Consider the following 16,780-nt stretch of genomic DNA (forward strand, 5'->3'; position numbering starts at 1 on the left):
GCTGGACCACCACCTTGCCAGGGGGTCGTGCCGCAGACGGAGAGGGAGAAAGATGGAAGCTGTTACCACGCAAGGGGACGAGGGAGGGTGTCTACGATCGGAGGGAGGGGAAGATATTCCCTTCGCTCTTTTCACCCTTCGCAGCATCCCTCTTCCTCTCTCATTTTCGTTTCTCTTCGCTCCCGTGTACCTTTCAACATTTCTCTCTCTGTTTTTGTCCTCTCGTTCTGTTTAACGATATTTATTCCATTCCTCCTCTCTTTTTTTCGTTTGTCTTTCTCTCTCTCTTTAATTTTACTTTCCTCATTGCTTGTATGTAGCTCTCTGTTTCTCGTGCAGAACAGGATCAGAAAAAGAGGGAGAAGGATAGCTACTGCGGAGGGTGAAAGAGGTAATATTAAAAGGAGAGAGAGAGAGAGAGAGAGATGTTGAAAGGTATATACGCGGAAGTGCGAGTAAGAAAAAGGGTGTTGATGGGGCTACAAAGAGAGTGTAACAAGGATAGAAATTGTGCAAAGGAGTGAGATGGTGGAATGAGGAAGAGAAACGAAGAGAGATGGAAAGAAGAAAAAGAGAGAGACGTGTATATACACTGTACCCGTTGTGGAGGGGAGGAAGATAGTTGAAATTGAAGGGAAACAAAAGTGAAAGAAAGAAACACGAATACTCTTTAAGGGAGAGAAAGAGATGAAATTAGGAACAGGAAGAGACGAAACCTACTGAGTGGCGAAACAGAAATGAACGAAGAGATGAAGACAGGAATTATCGAAGAATTGGGATAAGCCCAGTCCCTGTTGAAGAGAGATGATGAAACGAAACATGAGAAAGAGAAGCAAAAGTACATCAGGAAGTGGAAGAAAAATTGAACAGACAAACATAGAAATTATCAAAAGGCAATAAACATGTAAAGAAACAAAAAATAAACCAAAGGAAGAAAGTGATAGAAGATGAAAATACAGGAGATCTACGAGATGAAAGAATAGGAAAGAGGAAAAAATGGGACGTGGATAGGTAATCTTATGATCCAGGGAGATGAAACACCGAGAAAAGGAGAAAGAAAAACTCAAGCACGAGGAGAAATTCAAATGCAAAGTAAGATGTTAATACAAAGTATAAGAGCTTGTGAAATAGAATTTCCCATTAAAATGATGATAAAAAGCTTCCAGCTACGAGACATACGACGGAAAGAGGGGTCTAAAATGAATCTTGCATCGCGAATAAAAGGAAGAACGAAATGGTTGGGGAAAGATAAGGAACGAAAGACACGAAAAAAATGATTATTTGAAAAATCAGAAAAATTCAGATAATGAAAACACGTGAGATTCAATTTATATTGAATCAGCAGCAAAAGTTGGAAGCGAGGATCAAAAAGATAAAGAGCGCCCCGTTCGTCATTCTAAAGAAAAAAAAAAAAACAAAGTGTAAAAAGAAAACAAATATGATCCATAGAGGAAATATAAGATAGAAAATTGAAGATGATAAAGCATCATGTACAGCAGCGAAGGAGGGTGGGAAAAACTGGAGGGAGAAGAAGAACTGGACGGAGAAGGATTACGAATTAAGAGGAAATGTGACGAAGTTGCTGTTGCGACAGGAATAGAGAGATACCGTGGGCAAAAAGCAAAGGAACGCGACACGGGAGATAGAAAAGTGACAGAAAACCTATGACGCGGTAGACAGCCGCGGTAGACGCGGAGAAACGCGAAACAGAATGACAGCTAGGTAAAGGGAGGATAAACGATAAATATAGACAGTGATGCTGATGGAAACAGACCAACGTACAAAGTAGAAAAAGGTTGCTGCTTGAAATGGAAATGGCATCGCGAGTATTGCGAATCGAGGGAGCAATGTAACCACGGACAATGCAGGCTAATTTAGAATTACGAATTGGAAGTTCAACGCTCGATTCTCGGATCAATACTTGTACGCGAATCAATAATCAATCGGGGCTAATTGAGAGTAAGTAGAAATTCGAATTTAGCGACTTCAATCTCACAATTTCGCAGGTCTCAATTTGCGAGAATTCTAAGGTTTCACAGTTAAATTCCAAATATCTGAATAAATCTCTGCGGCATCAACGCGAGCTCGCGGCGATAAATAAAACAGAGAGTCGAATGTTAAAGCAATGAGCAACGAATGAAAGAACAGAGAATCGAAGAGTGGATGAAACATTAGGCACGGTGCGGTCGCAAAAAAAAGAAACGCATGCGAATCAAGAGGAGGATGGAAGAGCAAACGCTGAGAAACGCGACACAAAGGGAGAGATCAAGGGAAAACAGAGCGGCAGAGCTGAAAACTGCGTTCAAACAACGAGAAGCGACGAAGGTGAAAACGAGACGAGGATCTAAAAACGACGAAACGCGTTATGTGTTGAATGAACGGACGAGAAACTTTGCGCAACAGAGACGGCGTATACGTGGCTGCGCGATTCTCGAAACGAGGACGGAAATATCGCCGGCGTTATGCAGAAACAGGAAGAGGCTACGAAACGTCGACTAGGAACGATAGTTGAAGAGCTTCGGGCGAGGATAGAGGCTAGCTAACGCGGTGAACAAAGAGGAATAAAGATAGGTGAAGAGGGTTGGTGAACTAGCGGCGAGTAAAAAAAGGACGGAACGAGGGATAAAAGTAGGAAAATGGGGGAGGAGAGAGAACGTACGCGGAAACAGAAACACTAGGCTAGGGGCTCACAGAGAGGGTAGCGAAAAAGAGGGATGAAGCATGGAGGAAGATAAAAGGAAGGTCGAGGGAGGTTACGATACAAATAGAGAAGGGTCGTACGTCGCGGGGAAAACGCGCGTATAGTCGCTAGAAGCGATATAGTGAGCTCATAAAATCGGTCAGGCGTTACATCGCCGTTCTTAGTTAAAATGTTACCAATATTTTCAAACATTTACATTTGCGTATTAACATGGCAATTAATTATGTGCTTTGGATAGAGCATGAATTGAAGTTGGTAAAAAAAATGTACTGAAAGTGAGTTACACAGTCATAGAAGAAGTATACTCTCGCAAATTTATTATTTGTATTACAAAATACATAAAAGAATTTAAAGTTATTACAATTATAATACATAAAGCTTGCAACAAACTGGAAACTATATAAAAGCTAATAACATATTTGATGAAAGTATATATTTTGTAAAGATTAGAAAAGTATCTAAATCGTTGGTTTATCCAGTATATTAATAGGCTTCAATATTCATTTTAATTCACGGCCTTGTTGTGTCGTTTGCATCAACTCTACGCACGACACGCGGAAAGATGAAAGCGGTTGTGTAGTCCTGCCTAGAAGTAGAACTTATTTGTTGAAAGGGTAGGGCCGGATTTCAGGCTGAAGTCTGAAGAACAAAATAAACAGATATGGGAATAAAAAAGGAAGATGAAAGAAGAAAGTTACACATCAAGTAGAAATGAGATGAAAATCGATGGAGTGGACTGAGATTATTCATTCTGCTACCCTTTGTTACATGTGACGGAGCTGAATATCGTTTACTAATTATAGAGCAAAGGGGTGACTCTTTTATTCAGGTTTCATTCACAACACGGAAACGAAGATATTAGATACTCGCGAGTATTACGACAAGTAGGTTTTATTTATATATATTCAAATATTTAACAAATATTATTATAAATTAGAATTGTAAATATACACACAATACTGCTACTTTACGTATGCTAAATACGTATTATAATACCAAAACATATATTATAGATAAATACTACAATTCTACCCATCACGTGGATACAATTGAAACATCGATACGTAACTGGTCAGCCGAAGAAAGGAAGATCCATCAGCGTGTAAAAGAGAAATGAAAAGTAGAAAAGGGTCCTGAAAGAGAAGAAGAGAAAAGAACCGACGACGAAGACGAGCATGGCTGTCGGAGGCATATGTACACGATTACTCTAACTCGGAAGGAGTGGTGATGAAAAGATCCGCTGCTAGGCCGGAAACCAAGGCTCACGCGAGAACTCGACCATAAGGATGGAGAGAGAGAGAGGAATCAAGTGACGCGTTAGCAAAAGGAAGAGGAACCAACGGAAAGGACGAGGAGAACCGTGAGGGACGGAAGTCGGAAGAACGAGATTAAAAGGATAGAAAAAGACGCACGTACATACAGCTCCATGGACGGTGGAGCAAATTGAATGGAAGAAAAGAACGAAAAGGAAAAATGAAATGGAGACGCGGTACTAAAGAAGCCAGAGTAATAGATGAAACAGGTATTAAATACTTTTTTTTTTTTTTTTTTTCTTAGAAAGAAACGATAAATTTTACGATAAAGTTCTTCTCTGTAGATTCTCCGGATGAAAGTTGGAGAGGAATTATTGAGAATTCAAGGACCTGAAAATAATTTCCAACAGAATTTGCCACGAACTCTTGCGATAAAATATACGAACAGGAGAGAAGACGATGGAAATCATGCTGGACGAATAGTCGAAAGAACGATTAAAGAGGTAGAAAAAAATGTGCATATATACGTTGGACTCGATGAAGGGCGGGATGAGGCAGAAAGGAAGTACGAAAGAACGAAAAAGGAAAAATGGAGAAGTAGAGACACCGCTGTTGAGAAGAATCGGAGTAATAGCGAGAAAGAGGAAGTGGAAAAGGGAGCGGAGATAAAAGAGAACGGGACAGACCGACGGGATTTTTACGCTAGAGAGCACGAGAAAGAGAGAGAGAGAGGAGAGAAAAGGGCAGATGGAAAGAGACATATCCACGCGCGGGGGCAGTATTGATCTGTTCGCGCAAACTCCTGACTCTTACGTTCGCTCCACGGCCAGAATCGTGTCTCCCCACTTCCTCTTCTGCTCCGCTCCGCCCCTGTTCCCGACGTACGAATGCCCCCGTCGACGCCGAAAGTGCTCCATTGGCATCGACTATGACCCTGGTCATTCTCCTCCACGCGTCGCCTAATCGAGAACTTTCGGCGCGCGTGTTTCAAGTATTTTTATGAAACGATAACGATACGATCCACTAAGTGATCCACGTCAAAGGAAGTCGTTAGTTGAACTATTTCTCACGATCCTAACACAGAAGCGAAAGTGTCCGGAGGGGACTGCTACTCGTCCTTCCGTTGGTAATTGCACTGATTGCTTCGTCCACAGAGTTAGGACAACTTGTCTCCTTCTTTCTCTCTCTTTCTCTCTCTCTCTCTCTCTTTTGTTTCTTTTTGTTGAATGGAAATTGGCTCGGAGATGGAACGGTTGGCGTTTGAGATTGGATTAAGTTAAACGCTTTTAAACAAGATATACAGTTTACCTTGTATAGTAGTTTAACGATGGAGTATAGTAGTTTGAAAGGTGGAGCGTCAATTTCTCAAACGAAGAGATGATGTACTCTTAAAATAATAATTAAATCGGTGACTTATGTTCCTTGCTGTTATTATTCTGTGCGCTATTATTACGGCACTATCATACTAAATATTTACACCTTTCATTCTTTTAGAGCAATCAATAATAAGAACAATAAATCAGTCAATGTTAATTCACGCGATAACGATGACTTTTCAGGCATGGAACAACGTCCAGATGATTATAATGCATCACGGTTGGACACATTGATAATATCATGACGCGGTTTATTAACCGCTCAACGGAGAGACGTAGCGTCATGTTGAGCGTAAGTCTGTAGGGATATGTTTGTCAAGAGGTTCTACGAACAGGCTGCTGAATGCTTGATTTAATAGGACGTGTGAATGTCGTGCAGAATATCCCATTTCCTTTGCGTTCTAATCCATAACTTTTAGAACTGTACATCTTATTATCATTCTATTTAACTAGGAAAAATTATAATTTTTGTCTATCAACTTAGAAACTCTACATTTTTCTTCTTGCTCGTATCCTTACTCGTATAAACATATTTTTAGATCTTTCTTTAACGTACCTTAAACTTCTATAAAGTATCTACTATATATACTAACATACAAAAGGAACGAGACTAATCATAGCGATTACGTTGCATTCAGATTGAACCAATTTTCATCGCCCACGAGTACGATTTAAATCAGATCCATCAGCGAAGATCATTTGCCAATTAGAAGAATAACCTTGCTGGAAACACGGATCATAGATTCCTAAACATATTCATTCAAGTATTTCGAGCAAAGTCACCGTAAATTTTCCACGGTTTTAAAATTTTCCTTTCAAGCTTAAAAATCATCTGTCGAATGATCCAAGATAAAATAAGATTGTTCTAGCCAACTAAGTTTCAATACTCATGAGTCCTAGGACATTCTGTAAAATGTAAAATCTTCAAAAATGTAACACTCGTTACAAAATCTACGCTTAGTTTCCACGTTTTTATACGAGTTAAATATCTGCAGTCCAGCCATCAGATTCCTCCGAACACGCGCTATAACTTTGAAATAAGAAAAAAAAGAAAGAAAGGATATGTATGTGTGTGTGTATCAGCTTGAACATCGTCGTCGTACAGTTTCGAGCAGAATTTCACGGGCAACCCGCAAAGCGGATTTTTTTTTCAGCGAGCCGGTAATTGGTGGCACGGCGGTATCGCTTGTTTAAAGTTAACGAGCTTTTTTCATTTCGAAGAGCAGACAGCAGTTTGGATCGGAGAGCCAATTAAATACTGATGGGAGATCGAGCAGGAACAAGTGCTCGAGAAAAATTCGCGGAAAATGTTGCACCGAAGAGCGACTATCGAAAAGAAAGACAGAATAGGAGAGAGAGAGAGAGGGGAGAAAACAGAAAGAAAAGGAAAAGAAACAGGAACATAAAACTGATCAAGAGGAAGTTGCACGACCGAGAAATTGAAGAGGAACGATGCACGCTTTAGCGTTGGAGCGTTGAAGAGGAAAAGAAGATATCCGTTTCGATAAATAATTCTGCTTCTAGAAGTTATTCCAATGCAAGGAAGATCGGTAGGAAATACCTACATATATGTATTTTAATAAAATGAAACGAATCTCGATAAACTTTCAAACTTTGTTATGGTAGCATTATCATTTTTATTTCCATTTTTTGACATAAGATAGGAGAGACCGTTTTGGTTTTTCTAAACGTGCATTTTTATTGAATACATTTATATAAAATAGACGATACAAATTTGGTCAGAATTTCATATAAATAATATACTATTTATTAACATGAGATTATTCCTTTTTAGAAGTACAGACACATATGTGTGAGTACACTTCATTTCAAAGGATACAAACATATACACGTATGGATGTAAATATAATTGTAAGGATGCAAAACTCCATCTGTACCATTCATTTGTCATGAGAAGGTCGAATCACGAATAATACTATGAATTCCGTTAACATAAATTGGCAGCTTAATAAAAGAAAATTAAGTGATTAGTAGAATCGTAAGTCACGGCAAGAGAATTAAGTTATTCACGCGTGCGTGCTTATCACAATGAAACGACCTACGATTAAAGTCTGTGTAAAATCAGTTAATCACTCAAGGCCAATACGTTCAAACACTGCCCCTACGGGCAGAGAGGTGAGTGTTTAAACTTCCTCTTTTCTGTTCCACTGAGCAAAAATTTTCATCACTTTTCTGGTACACATTAATTACACTAACGTTGAAAGACTATTTTGATTATTTTTGAAAGATCATTCGTTCAAAAACAGACTGTTACCATTCTACGATGTATGTTTTGGCATGAAATATAGATCTCTGGTCAGTGTTGAACTAAAGGTGGGCATTTGCTTCGTCCCACTTATACGTACATTTGCATGCGTAGCCGTGAATTCGAAACCGACTTTTCGCGATGTCATTGTTAACATTTTTAATAGATCGGTAGTCCTCCAGTGTTCGTTGATCACCTCGCATAGAGTCTGAATGTAGCAGCTACCTTCTTTGGCACGAAACGAGTAATAACCTGCGAACAAAATAAGTATAATATAGTAGTTCTTTCCTCGATCGAGAAATGATCGACGATCTATCGATTGCAAATAATATTTCTTGCAACCAGTAAACGATATTAACACTATATTTTCACGAGAGATCCAGAAAGAATTCACAAAATGTGATTTTTATATCACAAAGACAAGTTTACTTAAACTTATTACTAAACTAATTCACTTTTCAGTGGTAAACTAACTAAATTTTATTTAATTTCACGTACAACATGTACAGATGCGTTAAGTGATAAAAATGATTGTCTGCGATCTTTTTTATCATTCTTAAGCGCTATATATTTAGACTTGAGCACTATATATAAAGAATGACGTTATTTTGATTGAAACTCTACCTTCCACAGTGCTATAGCCGTACAGGAAGTCTGCATGAGTGGGAATTGTGTAACTCGCGTCGGCTAAATCCGTAGCAGACCTTCCTTGTGCATGAATGCCGTGCATGGTTGAATATCCTTTGCAAGCCTGCGAGGAATGACAATTATCAAACGATGGATTACTTGTTACAATGTTGGTTTAATCGATTGATTTCTTCTCTCCTTTAAAATCAAGACATTCACCTGTATAAAAAATAGCTTCGGTTTACCGGCCAATGTTCGACAGTTGTCCGAGGTGAATTTCTCCCAGATATCGGATAGTCGATAGCGATAATCCCTCGCGTACACATAATCACCGCTAGTGCCATGGGTTAATATAAAAATGCAGATGCAGTCACAGTCTTCGTAATTTTCTTTAGATACTGAAAAACAATGGAGCATGTGTACTCGTCCTTTTATATCAAATTCTAAAACGTACTAAAGACGTACGATTTCCAATCTCTTCCATAACATCTTCGTAATTCAGATCCGGATGAGTTGTCACTTCGAAATCCAAATTGTTAAAGGTATACTCGATCGCTTTCTGATCGTACTCGGTCCCCTCTCGAGTCCTCTGATTGTCAAAAATTTTATGATTGAATATCACGCATTTGCCGCGCTTTTCCAGGTTCATCGGATAAATCTCCAGATCTTTATGCGTTGAGATAGTATGAACGATGTCGTTCGTATACGACATACCACGCATTATTCGAGCGTCGGGTACATCATCATTTCTCGTGAGAACGCTCTGAAAATAATGAACTTCGTTTTATGAACTTTTTCATTTCTGGTTTTCTGGGAAAAACCTAATTTAATCGTATCGAAATGGCTCGTATATTGAACTCTGCTTGCTCCGTTCGATAAGAACTTTGCTTTTTAAAACAAAGACAGAAAGAAACGTGTGACGCGATCATCGAAAATTCGCTATTTTTCATTCATTGATCCTCGCTATTGATTAACGTGGATTCTCTTTGTTCCCGTATCTCTTATCACGGCTGATGTTCAGCAACTGCATGCATCCGGTGTTTTTCATAATTCGAAAGATAACAAAGAAAATTCGACTCCTAGGGAGTGCGAAAAGAAATATAACATTCTTCTTTCAACATCCAATTTTCAAGGAACAATTTACCAAACATAATCATTGTGATCACTGGCAGTGCTCTGTTACAGATAACATTTCATACAGCGTACCGGACAAAAATAAGAAGAAATCTTAAAAATCAAATTTAGGATCGAAAGAAATATCATTGATTCAAAAACCACCAATACCACATATCTCGATCAGTATCTCGGGCCCCATTATCAGAGCCATGAGATATTTATGGCCCCATGTCACCAAAACGAAAAATACTACAAACAATGATAAAATGAAATAGCGACAGTGTATATCATATATAATATTATACATAATTCTCATATAATCGTCAATTACACGATGAACATAAAAACTGACTATGCAATGTGTTTTGGAAGTTTCTGCAAAATGAAAAAATATGATTCGATACCGTGATTACGTATCTCATTTACCTCTTCTGCTTCCGAATTTGGCTCGCTGCCTGGAGAAGAAATCGCCAGATGTTTTTCCAAAATATATTTCATAACGGCACGACCGAAGCTGATCAAATGGAACATTAAGACAAACATTTTGTAGGCACGTTGTTGTCTTCCCAGTTGATCTTTGACTGATGGATTCTCACGTTACTTTATCCTTATCAATAGTCGATCGTTATCGGATGTGTTTTACGAACGGTGACCACTCACGGCAGGAATTAATTTCCAAACATAGGATGCTCTATGCAGATTTTATAGAAATATCTGATTAAATATGCATTTCCTCTTTCAAAACGAAGACCAAAACTATTTTAAAATATTCATAGATATATTTTCTTGAAATATATATACAATTAGATATATTAGATCTCAAATTTTTATTAGATTGATATTAAATTGGTGTTGATATTTTTATCAAATAAGTTTGCATATTTTAAGTTAAGAATCCCGCTTAATACTTTCATGAAACGGATATTGATAGTATCAATATAAAGTTTTCATGAAACGGATATTGATAGTATCAATATAGTTAAAGTTAATATAGTTTATAAAATAACAAAATCTCCATTCTGATTATTCTATAATATAATTCATACGATAAATTAATAAATAAAGAAATTATTAAAAATATTCCGTATAATTTATTATCTTTTCCTCTATGTCAAATTCCATGTAGGTATATATGGTACAGTAACTTTAAGATGCAGATAAGATCCGGGCGGAAATTTGTTTTGCTCTGATTATTATAATATATAATATTTACTACATTCCAATCATTTTATATGTTTCTGTATATTACGTGCATTTTCACATCTTTCAATTTTTCATAAATGCATAAACGTCCAACAATTCAAGTACAACAGTACAACGATACTTGTGTTAAGATTTTTTTTATAGATATCAAACTTCAACTAGTTATCAATAGTTGTAATTAACTGTTGTTTATCTTCATGTACTTGTAGAAATATCTGTGAAAAGATTAAGATTTTACATTATTCAAGACATGATTCAGAATCATTGATGACCAGTGGTATCGTCTGTATCAATATTAAATACCGATGATGACAAATCCTGTATTATTTCTGATTGATTTTCATACTGTCCTTGACAGATATGGTTCAATATAATTTATATCTTAACTGTATGATTATATTTTATTCAACCTTATACCTGATAACATATTTTCTAGTAGTCTATGAAATTCCTTTGTTAAATCAAACAAAACTTAGGAAATTTCCAGTTTTTCTTCGAGGAGAGTAAATCGCATGCTACAGATTATGCGGTAATCCGTAGAGAATCGCAATTCCCGGAAGTACAGAATGAAAAGTATCATCCTACGTCCAATAAATATCGAGTATATAAATTGACAACAAATAATAACTGGATAAAATTTCAGTGAAATTTTTGAAAAAAATAAACTGTTACTTTCGTACAGAAAACACTTTCTCTATATTGTAATATTGTAATTTACATAGATTAGAGACATTGCTTGCGAATGATGATATTTCGAAAAAAAGAAAGGAATTAATATTAATAGCGAAAATGACTGTCTTTATTTATACTTTGATAATATATGTACAATGCACATTGCATATATATTTATCGTATCTATTGAAATATCAAACGCAAAATACATAAATCGCAACTGCGTATTCGTATTTAGCCTATCTATATATGTACATATATATATATCTATGCAAGTGACGTGTTTTCACTAAACTATTAAAAAGTAAGAGAAATCTACCATATTTTCCTGTATCTGCTAATATTGTGAGTAGAGCAACTTTTGAGAAGCAATTTTTGTTTACTTCATTTCATAGCAAAATTATGGTTTTGCAATTATATACTTACCATCCGTTTCGATACTATCTCTCTACGTAACCCATGTATCTTTAAGTGCAAGAATATTTCGCCCACTACGCAGTGCATTGTATGTGTTTGTATGATTGTTTTTGTTAATTACGACGCATTATATGTTTGATAACGCGTTTCGATTTAATTCACATATCATCATTTATTGGTAAACGTTCATTTGTATTTGACCGCGTGTAGTCAACGATGTTTCGTTAACCTCAGTTTCTGCAATGAAAGGAGAAAGTCATGCATTTCGTTTGCAAAAATGCGTTTCCAATTTGCGCCAAAATAGATTTGTAAATGCGTGAATTGATTGTTTTGGGACAAATTATACAAATCAAAGTATATATTACTTTGAAAAATTCATTTAACATTAAAATTGTTTTTTAACGGGACTAATAATTTGATGATGATTCGTTTTAATATCGTTATGTATTTGATTTCAGATATGATTCCATACACTTTACATGGGATAAATTAAACGAGAATTTGTAAAAATACCATTTCCCATTTGCAGATGTGATCATTTCAAGTATTTATTTTAAAATGATAGATGCCACTTTGAATCCTTGTATTAATTCAAATGCTTCGCTCGGGATAGACCAAGCATGTTTGAGCATTTTGAATTTGTATCTTAATCCTGTCATCTTTTATGCAATAGCATGGGAAGCTTATACGGTATGCGTTCATTTCATTTTTTGAGATTAAGATGTATGATTTTAGACAATTGATAAATTATGTGTAAATCATTGATTTGTAGGGTACTGGTTTCCCAATAACCACTTTAAATCCAGAGAGTAACACAAGTTTAGTAATAGACACAAAATATCCATTACACATATACTACAAAAGTGTTGAACCAAACAGGACTTACGAGTATTGTCAGTAAGTATTCTTTCTGCTATATATCACTGACAAGTATTTTTGTATATATGTATATTCATTCCCAATCATCTTTATAGCTCAACATACACCTTCAAAGAACATGGCAGTTATGGATGGAATATATCAGCTGCTCATCTATGTTCTGATATTTATGTGATACATGAACCAGGGAATCCCTACTTTCGTAAGTAATTTTGTGATACATTATCATAATTGTAATCCATCATAAAATATTAATAAATTTCTTTTTGCAGCAATTTTGATAGCATTTGCAATATACATGTTATTAGCAGTTGTATGGATAACATCTAAAATTATTATGCAAATAATAAGGAGAAAATTATCGTCTAATAACGTACACGATGTAAATATAGTTTGTATTGTATATAGTTAGTATCTTATTATACATCTCCAGTCCCTTTTGTTTGATTATATTTTATTCTAGGATTTAGATAGGCTTCAGGAAGAAAATCTGACACATCCAGTAATAAGAACTACAAAATTCAGCAGCAGAGTACAATCAGTAGATGCATTCAGAGGGTAATTTTATATTTTTAATTTGTTTTTCACTTCTTTGCCAATTTAAATATCGCATTTATTTTAGAATTGCAATATTATTGATGATATTTGTCAATAATGGAGGAGGAAAATATGTTTTCTTCAATCATAGTGCATGGTTTGGACTTTTTGTAGCTGATTTAGTACTTCCTTGGTAAATAATCATTTATAATTATTACAATTATTTAATCTTTCAAGCATTACAATGAATAATTTACAGGTTCGCATGGATTATGGGTCTGACTATAACAATTTCAAAACGTACAGAACTTCGTTTGACAACATCACGTGTAAAAATAGCTTTATGCGGTCTTCAACGATCAGCAAAATTGATTCTTCTTGGATTAATGTTAAATTCGATACATAGTACATCCTTAAACGATCTTCGTTTTCCTGGTATTCTTCAGTTATTGGCTGTATCATATTTCGTATGCGCCGTATTGGAAACAATCTTCATGAAACCTCATTCCCTGGTTTGAATATAATTATTTTTATTACGCATAATTCTTACATTTATCTAATTGGTATCTACAAAAATTACTCATTAGGATATCTTACTCCAGTTCGGCCGTTTCGTTGTTATCAGAGATATCTTAGATAGTTGGCCTCAGTGGTTAATTATGGCAGGCATTGTAACTACGCATACATTAATTACCTTCCTTCTTCCGGTACCGAATTGCCCGACGGGCTACTTTGGACCAGGTGGAAAATATCATTATCGTGAACATTATATGAATTGTACTGCTGGCGCAGCTGGTTACATAGATAGATTGATTTTTGGAAATCACTTGTATAATAAAACAAATAATTCTATTTATGGTAAAATTTTACCATATGACCCTGAAGGTAATGAATTATAAAACTGTTACTTCAAATTTTTAATAAAAAAATTTCATATATAATTTGATATCCATAATTAGGATTGATGAACACTATATCCGCTATATTTATTGTTTATTTGGGAGTTCATGCTGGCAAAATTTTGTTGTTGTATTACCAGCCAAATGCTAGAGTGATCAGGTGGTTTGTATGGGCGATATTTACGGTGAGTAATTGAAACTGAAGCTTTTGAAAGATTTTTTGATTTCCACTACTGGAAGTGTTATTTTTTTAAGGGTATTATTGCTGGAATCTTATGCAATTTTGAAACTCAAGGAGGAGTGATTCCAGTTAGTAAAAGAATGATGACACTATCGTATGTTTTGGCTAGTTCTAGTTTAGCTTTCTTATTGTATGCACTTTTGTACGTTCTTATTGATTATAAACAGTTATGGAATGGAGCTCCATTTATTTATGCTGGTATGTATTAACGCATAAAAGAATTGTTATGTAAACAAGTATGATTTTCTGCATGAAATTTGTATGAAATGTATTTATTATTTTTTTATAGGGATAAATCCAATTTTTCTTTATGTGGGTCATATTTTGACAAAAGATTTATTCCCATGGGCGTGGAATATTGCTCATCCTTCCCACGCATCTGTTCTAGCTATGAACTTGTGGACAACAACTTTATGGGCAATAATTGCGTATCTTCTTTATCGAAATGATATTATTATAACTGTTTAAAAATATTCAAGTTATTATAATGTTTTGATATGAATGAAACATTTTTAAAAAATTTTTTTTTATTAAAACAAAAAAAAACATAAAATAACATTGTGATAAGGCCTAATAAGGCGACTATAAATTAAGAAGAGAATGAATGACATATTTGCATTTGATATTATTAACACTGATTAACAAATAAGAAGCATAATTATTTTAGCTTTAAATAGTTTAATTGCTGTATTTAATTTTTATAAATAAAGATAATAAATAAATCTTTGTTTTATTATTTTAAATACATTTTTAATAATTCACTTGTTAGATAATCAAAATATATAAATAACCAACGTATAATTCTTCTTCTATGATATATATTACTGCTTATGAATTTCGGTCTTTTGGCTCCTTATATGGCAATCGTAAAATTTGGAAAATATCTTCTTCACAAGTGATTTTTTCTGCCTCTCCTGGAGTTCCTATATCATATGTAACACAGATATGTATACAAATGTTCATATAAAATTTTGTAAGATCATATAAAATCTGTAAAATCTTTTATAGATTATATATGTACCTTCAGGTGTTAGACGTTTTAACGTGTATTCATTCAAAGTATAGTTTTTTTCCAAAGCATGTGCTCTTATATTTTTATTGAAAAGATCATTCCCAGTAAAATAAAGTACACCACAATAATATTGATCATAAGGTATAAGTCTGATATCGAGTCTTCTAAATGGTTTTTCGCTATTAGTGGATACTTTACAGACACCCTAAAATTAAATTAAAAACGTTTTTAAACATAATTCCTTTAGTTAAATTTAATTGGTAAATAGTAAAATAAGTTACCATGAATTTTGTTGATCCAAGTGATATTGTATCTACAATCAATTTCTTTCTCTCAAGACATTCTACAACGTCTTTTAAGAGTGAAATTTTTTTCTTTGATTCTTTTTCTTTAGATGTATATGTAGGATGTGTTAATAGAACATCAATATCTCCACTTTCTTTCTTCCCACGTCTGTAACTTCCACATATAGTTACAATATATTCTTCATTCAAATTTGCAATAGAATTTTTTATAATTTTTTCAATCTTTTCAATCTCCTTTCTGGGAATGCTTTTCTCAAAATCTTCAAAATATCTAAAAAAAAGTTACAATTATTACAGAAAGAAGTATGTAACAAGTTCCATATATCTGATTATTTTACTTCAGGCCAATTTTTTGATGACGATTTAGTTTATCTTGATGCTTCTTCAAATCTTCTAAAGTCTTAATTCCTTTATCTACTAATTCTTTGGCTTTTGCAGGTCCAATACCGGACACACGAGTTAACAAATTAATTGCAACATTGCTTTCATCCTTTTTAATCTGTATAAACATCAAATTTCAATATCAATGCAAAATAAGTGAAATATATTTTGTTATTAAACAAATAAATTAAAATAAGTACATCTTCCAACTTTTGTAACTTTCCAGTACTAAGAAATTCATCAATTTTTTTAGCAATTTTTTCTCCGATTCCTGGTAATTTTCTTGCTTCTTGACCATTTTTTACTCTTTCTGGTAATCCACTTAAAGTGGCTGCTGCTTTGCGATAGGCATTGTATTTGTAAATATTTTTGCTAACATTTCGTTCATAATTTGCTAAGTCTGTAATTTCATTGTACAATTACTAATTACACGAGTTATAACATTTAAATATTTCATGTAATTTTAAAGTTTATATTTTATTGGGTGATCTTTTTTACAACAGTTTCGTTAATAAAATGATGTATATAGAGTATATAATAAATAACTTACCTATAAGAAAATCACATAAATCTTGATTTGGATTTCCTGCATTATCAGTGGCCTTTCTCTTTCCCATTGTACAAAATAAAAAAATATAAATTATATATACAAACGAGTCTAATTTATCAACTTTTTCACCGAGTAATTTTTTTTCAAAAACCAACGCAAAACAGAACCGGCATGTGCGCTATTTGTCGTTTGATACATGCGCGACCTTACATGTTTTGCGCATGCTGACAATGATTGGACGATTTATTTTACATTTCCATTTCAAATATTTTGGCGGTTTTTTAAAAGACCGATCAAAGATTCAAGAAATATAACATTGAACATTTTATCTCATAATTAATAAAT

At 34.5% G+C, this 16,780-nt stretch overlaps 3 protein-coding genes and 1 long non-coding RNA gene across 8 annotated transcripts; 2 read left to right on the forward strand and 2 right to left on the reverse strand.

Moving 5' to 3' along the window:
• Window positions 1–3,732: 3,732 nt before the first annotated feature.
• LOC122533774 lies at window positions 3,733–9,772 on the forward strand. The gene is made up of 3 exons (XR_006307776.1): window positions 3,733–4,223; window positions 4,299–5,080; window positions 9,409–9,772. It is a non-coding gene; the product is annotated as an uncharacterized LOC122533774 (long non-coding RNA).
• Window positions 7,009–11,726, reverse strand: LOC122533772 (caspase-3-like). The gene is made up of 6 exons (XM_043663813.1): window positions 11,641–11,726; window positions 9,766–10,030; window positions 8,689–8,986; window positions 8,443–8,621; window positions 8,221–8,347; window positions 7,009–7,848 (listed from the first exon to the last, which is right to left on the reverse strand). The coding sequence occupies exons 2-6, from the start codon at window positions 9,880–9,882 to the stop codon at window positions 7,610–7,612; spliced, it is 960 nt and encodes a 319-aa protein (XP_043519748.1). The 5' UTR covers window positions 9,883–10,030; window positions 11,641–11,726; the 3' UTR covers window positions 7,009–7,609.
• LOC122533767 (heparan-alpha-glucosaminide N-acetyltransferase-like) lies at window positions 11,458–14,910 on the forward strand. Of its 5 annotated transcripts, none has more exons than XM_043663793.1 (12): window positions 11,458–11,559; window positions 12,090–12,321; window positions 12,404–12,528; window positions 12,606–12,712; window positions 12,783–12,892; window positions 12,974–13,068; window positions 13,133–13,240; window positions 13,307–13,559; window positions 13,635–13,932; window positions 14,007–14,131; window positions 14,202–14,385; window positions 14,477–14,910. In XM_043663793.1, exons 2-12 carry the CDS (start codon window positions 12,190–12,192, stop codon window positions 14,653–14,655), a joined length of 1,716 nt encoding a protein of 571 aa, XP_043519728.1. In that variant the 5' UTR covers window positions 11,458–11,559; window positions 12,090–12,189; the 3' UTR covers window positions 14,656–14,910. The 5 variants fall into 5 exon arrangements, with proteins under 5 accessions (XP_043519728.1, XP_043519727.1, XP_043519732.1 ...); XM_043663792.1 differs by lacking the exon at window positions 11,458–11,559 and adding an exon at window positions 11,631–11,719; XM_043663797.1 differs by lacking the exon at window positions 11,458–11,559 and adding an exon at window positions 11,631–11,719 and having other exon boundaries at window positions 13,650–13,932.
• LOC122533770 (DNA polymerase beta-like) lies at window positions 14,893–16,641 on the reverse strand. The gene is made up of 6 exons (XM_043663810.1): window positions 16,436–16,641; window positions 16,086–16,285; window positions 15,843–16,003; window positions 15,481–15,775; window positions 15,209–15,404; window positions 14,893–15,110 (listed from the first exon to the last, which is right to left on the reverse strand). The coding sequence occupies exons 1-6, from the start codon at window positions 16,500–16,502 to the stop codon at window positions 15,016–15,018; spliced, it is 1,014 nt and encodes a 337-aa protein (XP_043519745.1). The 5' UTR covers window positions 16,503–16,641; the 3' UTR covers window positions 14,893–15,015.
• Window positions 16,642–16,780: the final 139 nt, after the last annotated feature.

The sequence above is a fragment of the Frieseomelitta varia genome, unplaced genomic scaffold, assembly GCF_011392965.1.
Source record: "Frieseomelitta varia isolate USP_RPSP 00005682 unplaced genomic scaffold, Fvar_1.2 scaffold_552, whole genome shotgun sequence".
NCBI lineage: Eukaryota > Metazoa > Arthropoda > Insecta > Hymenoptera > Apidae > Frieseomelitta > Frieseomelitta varia.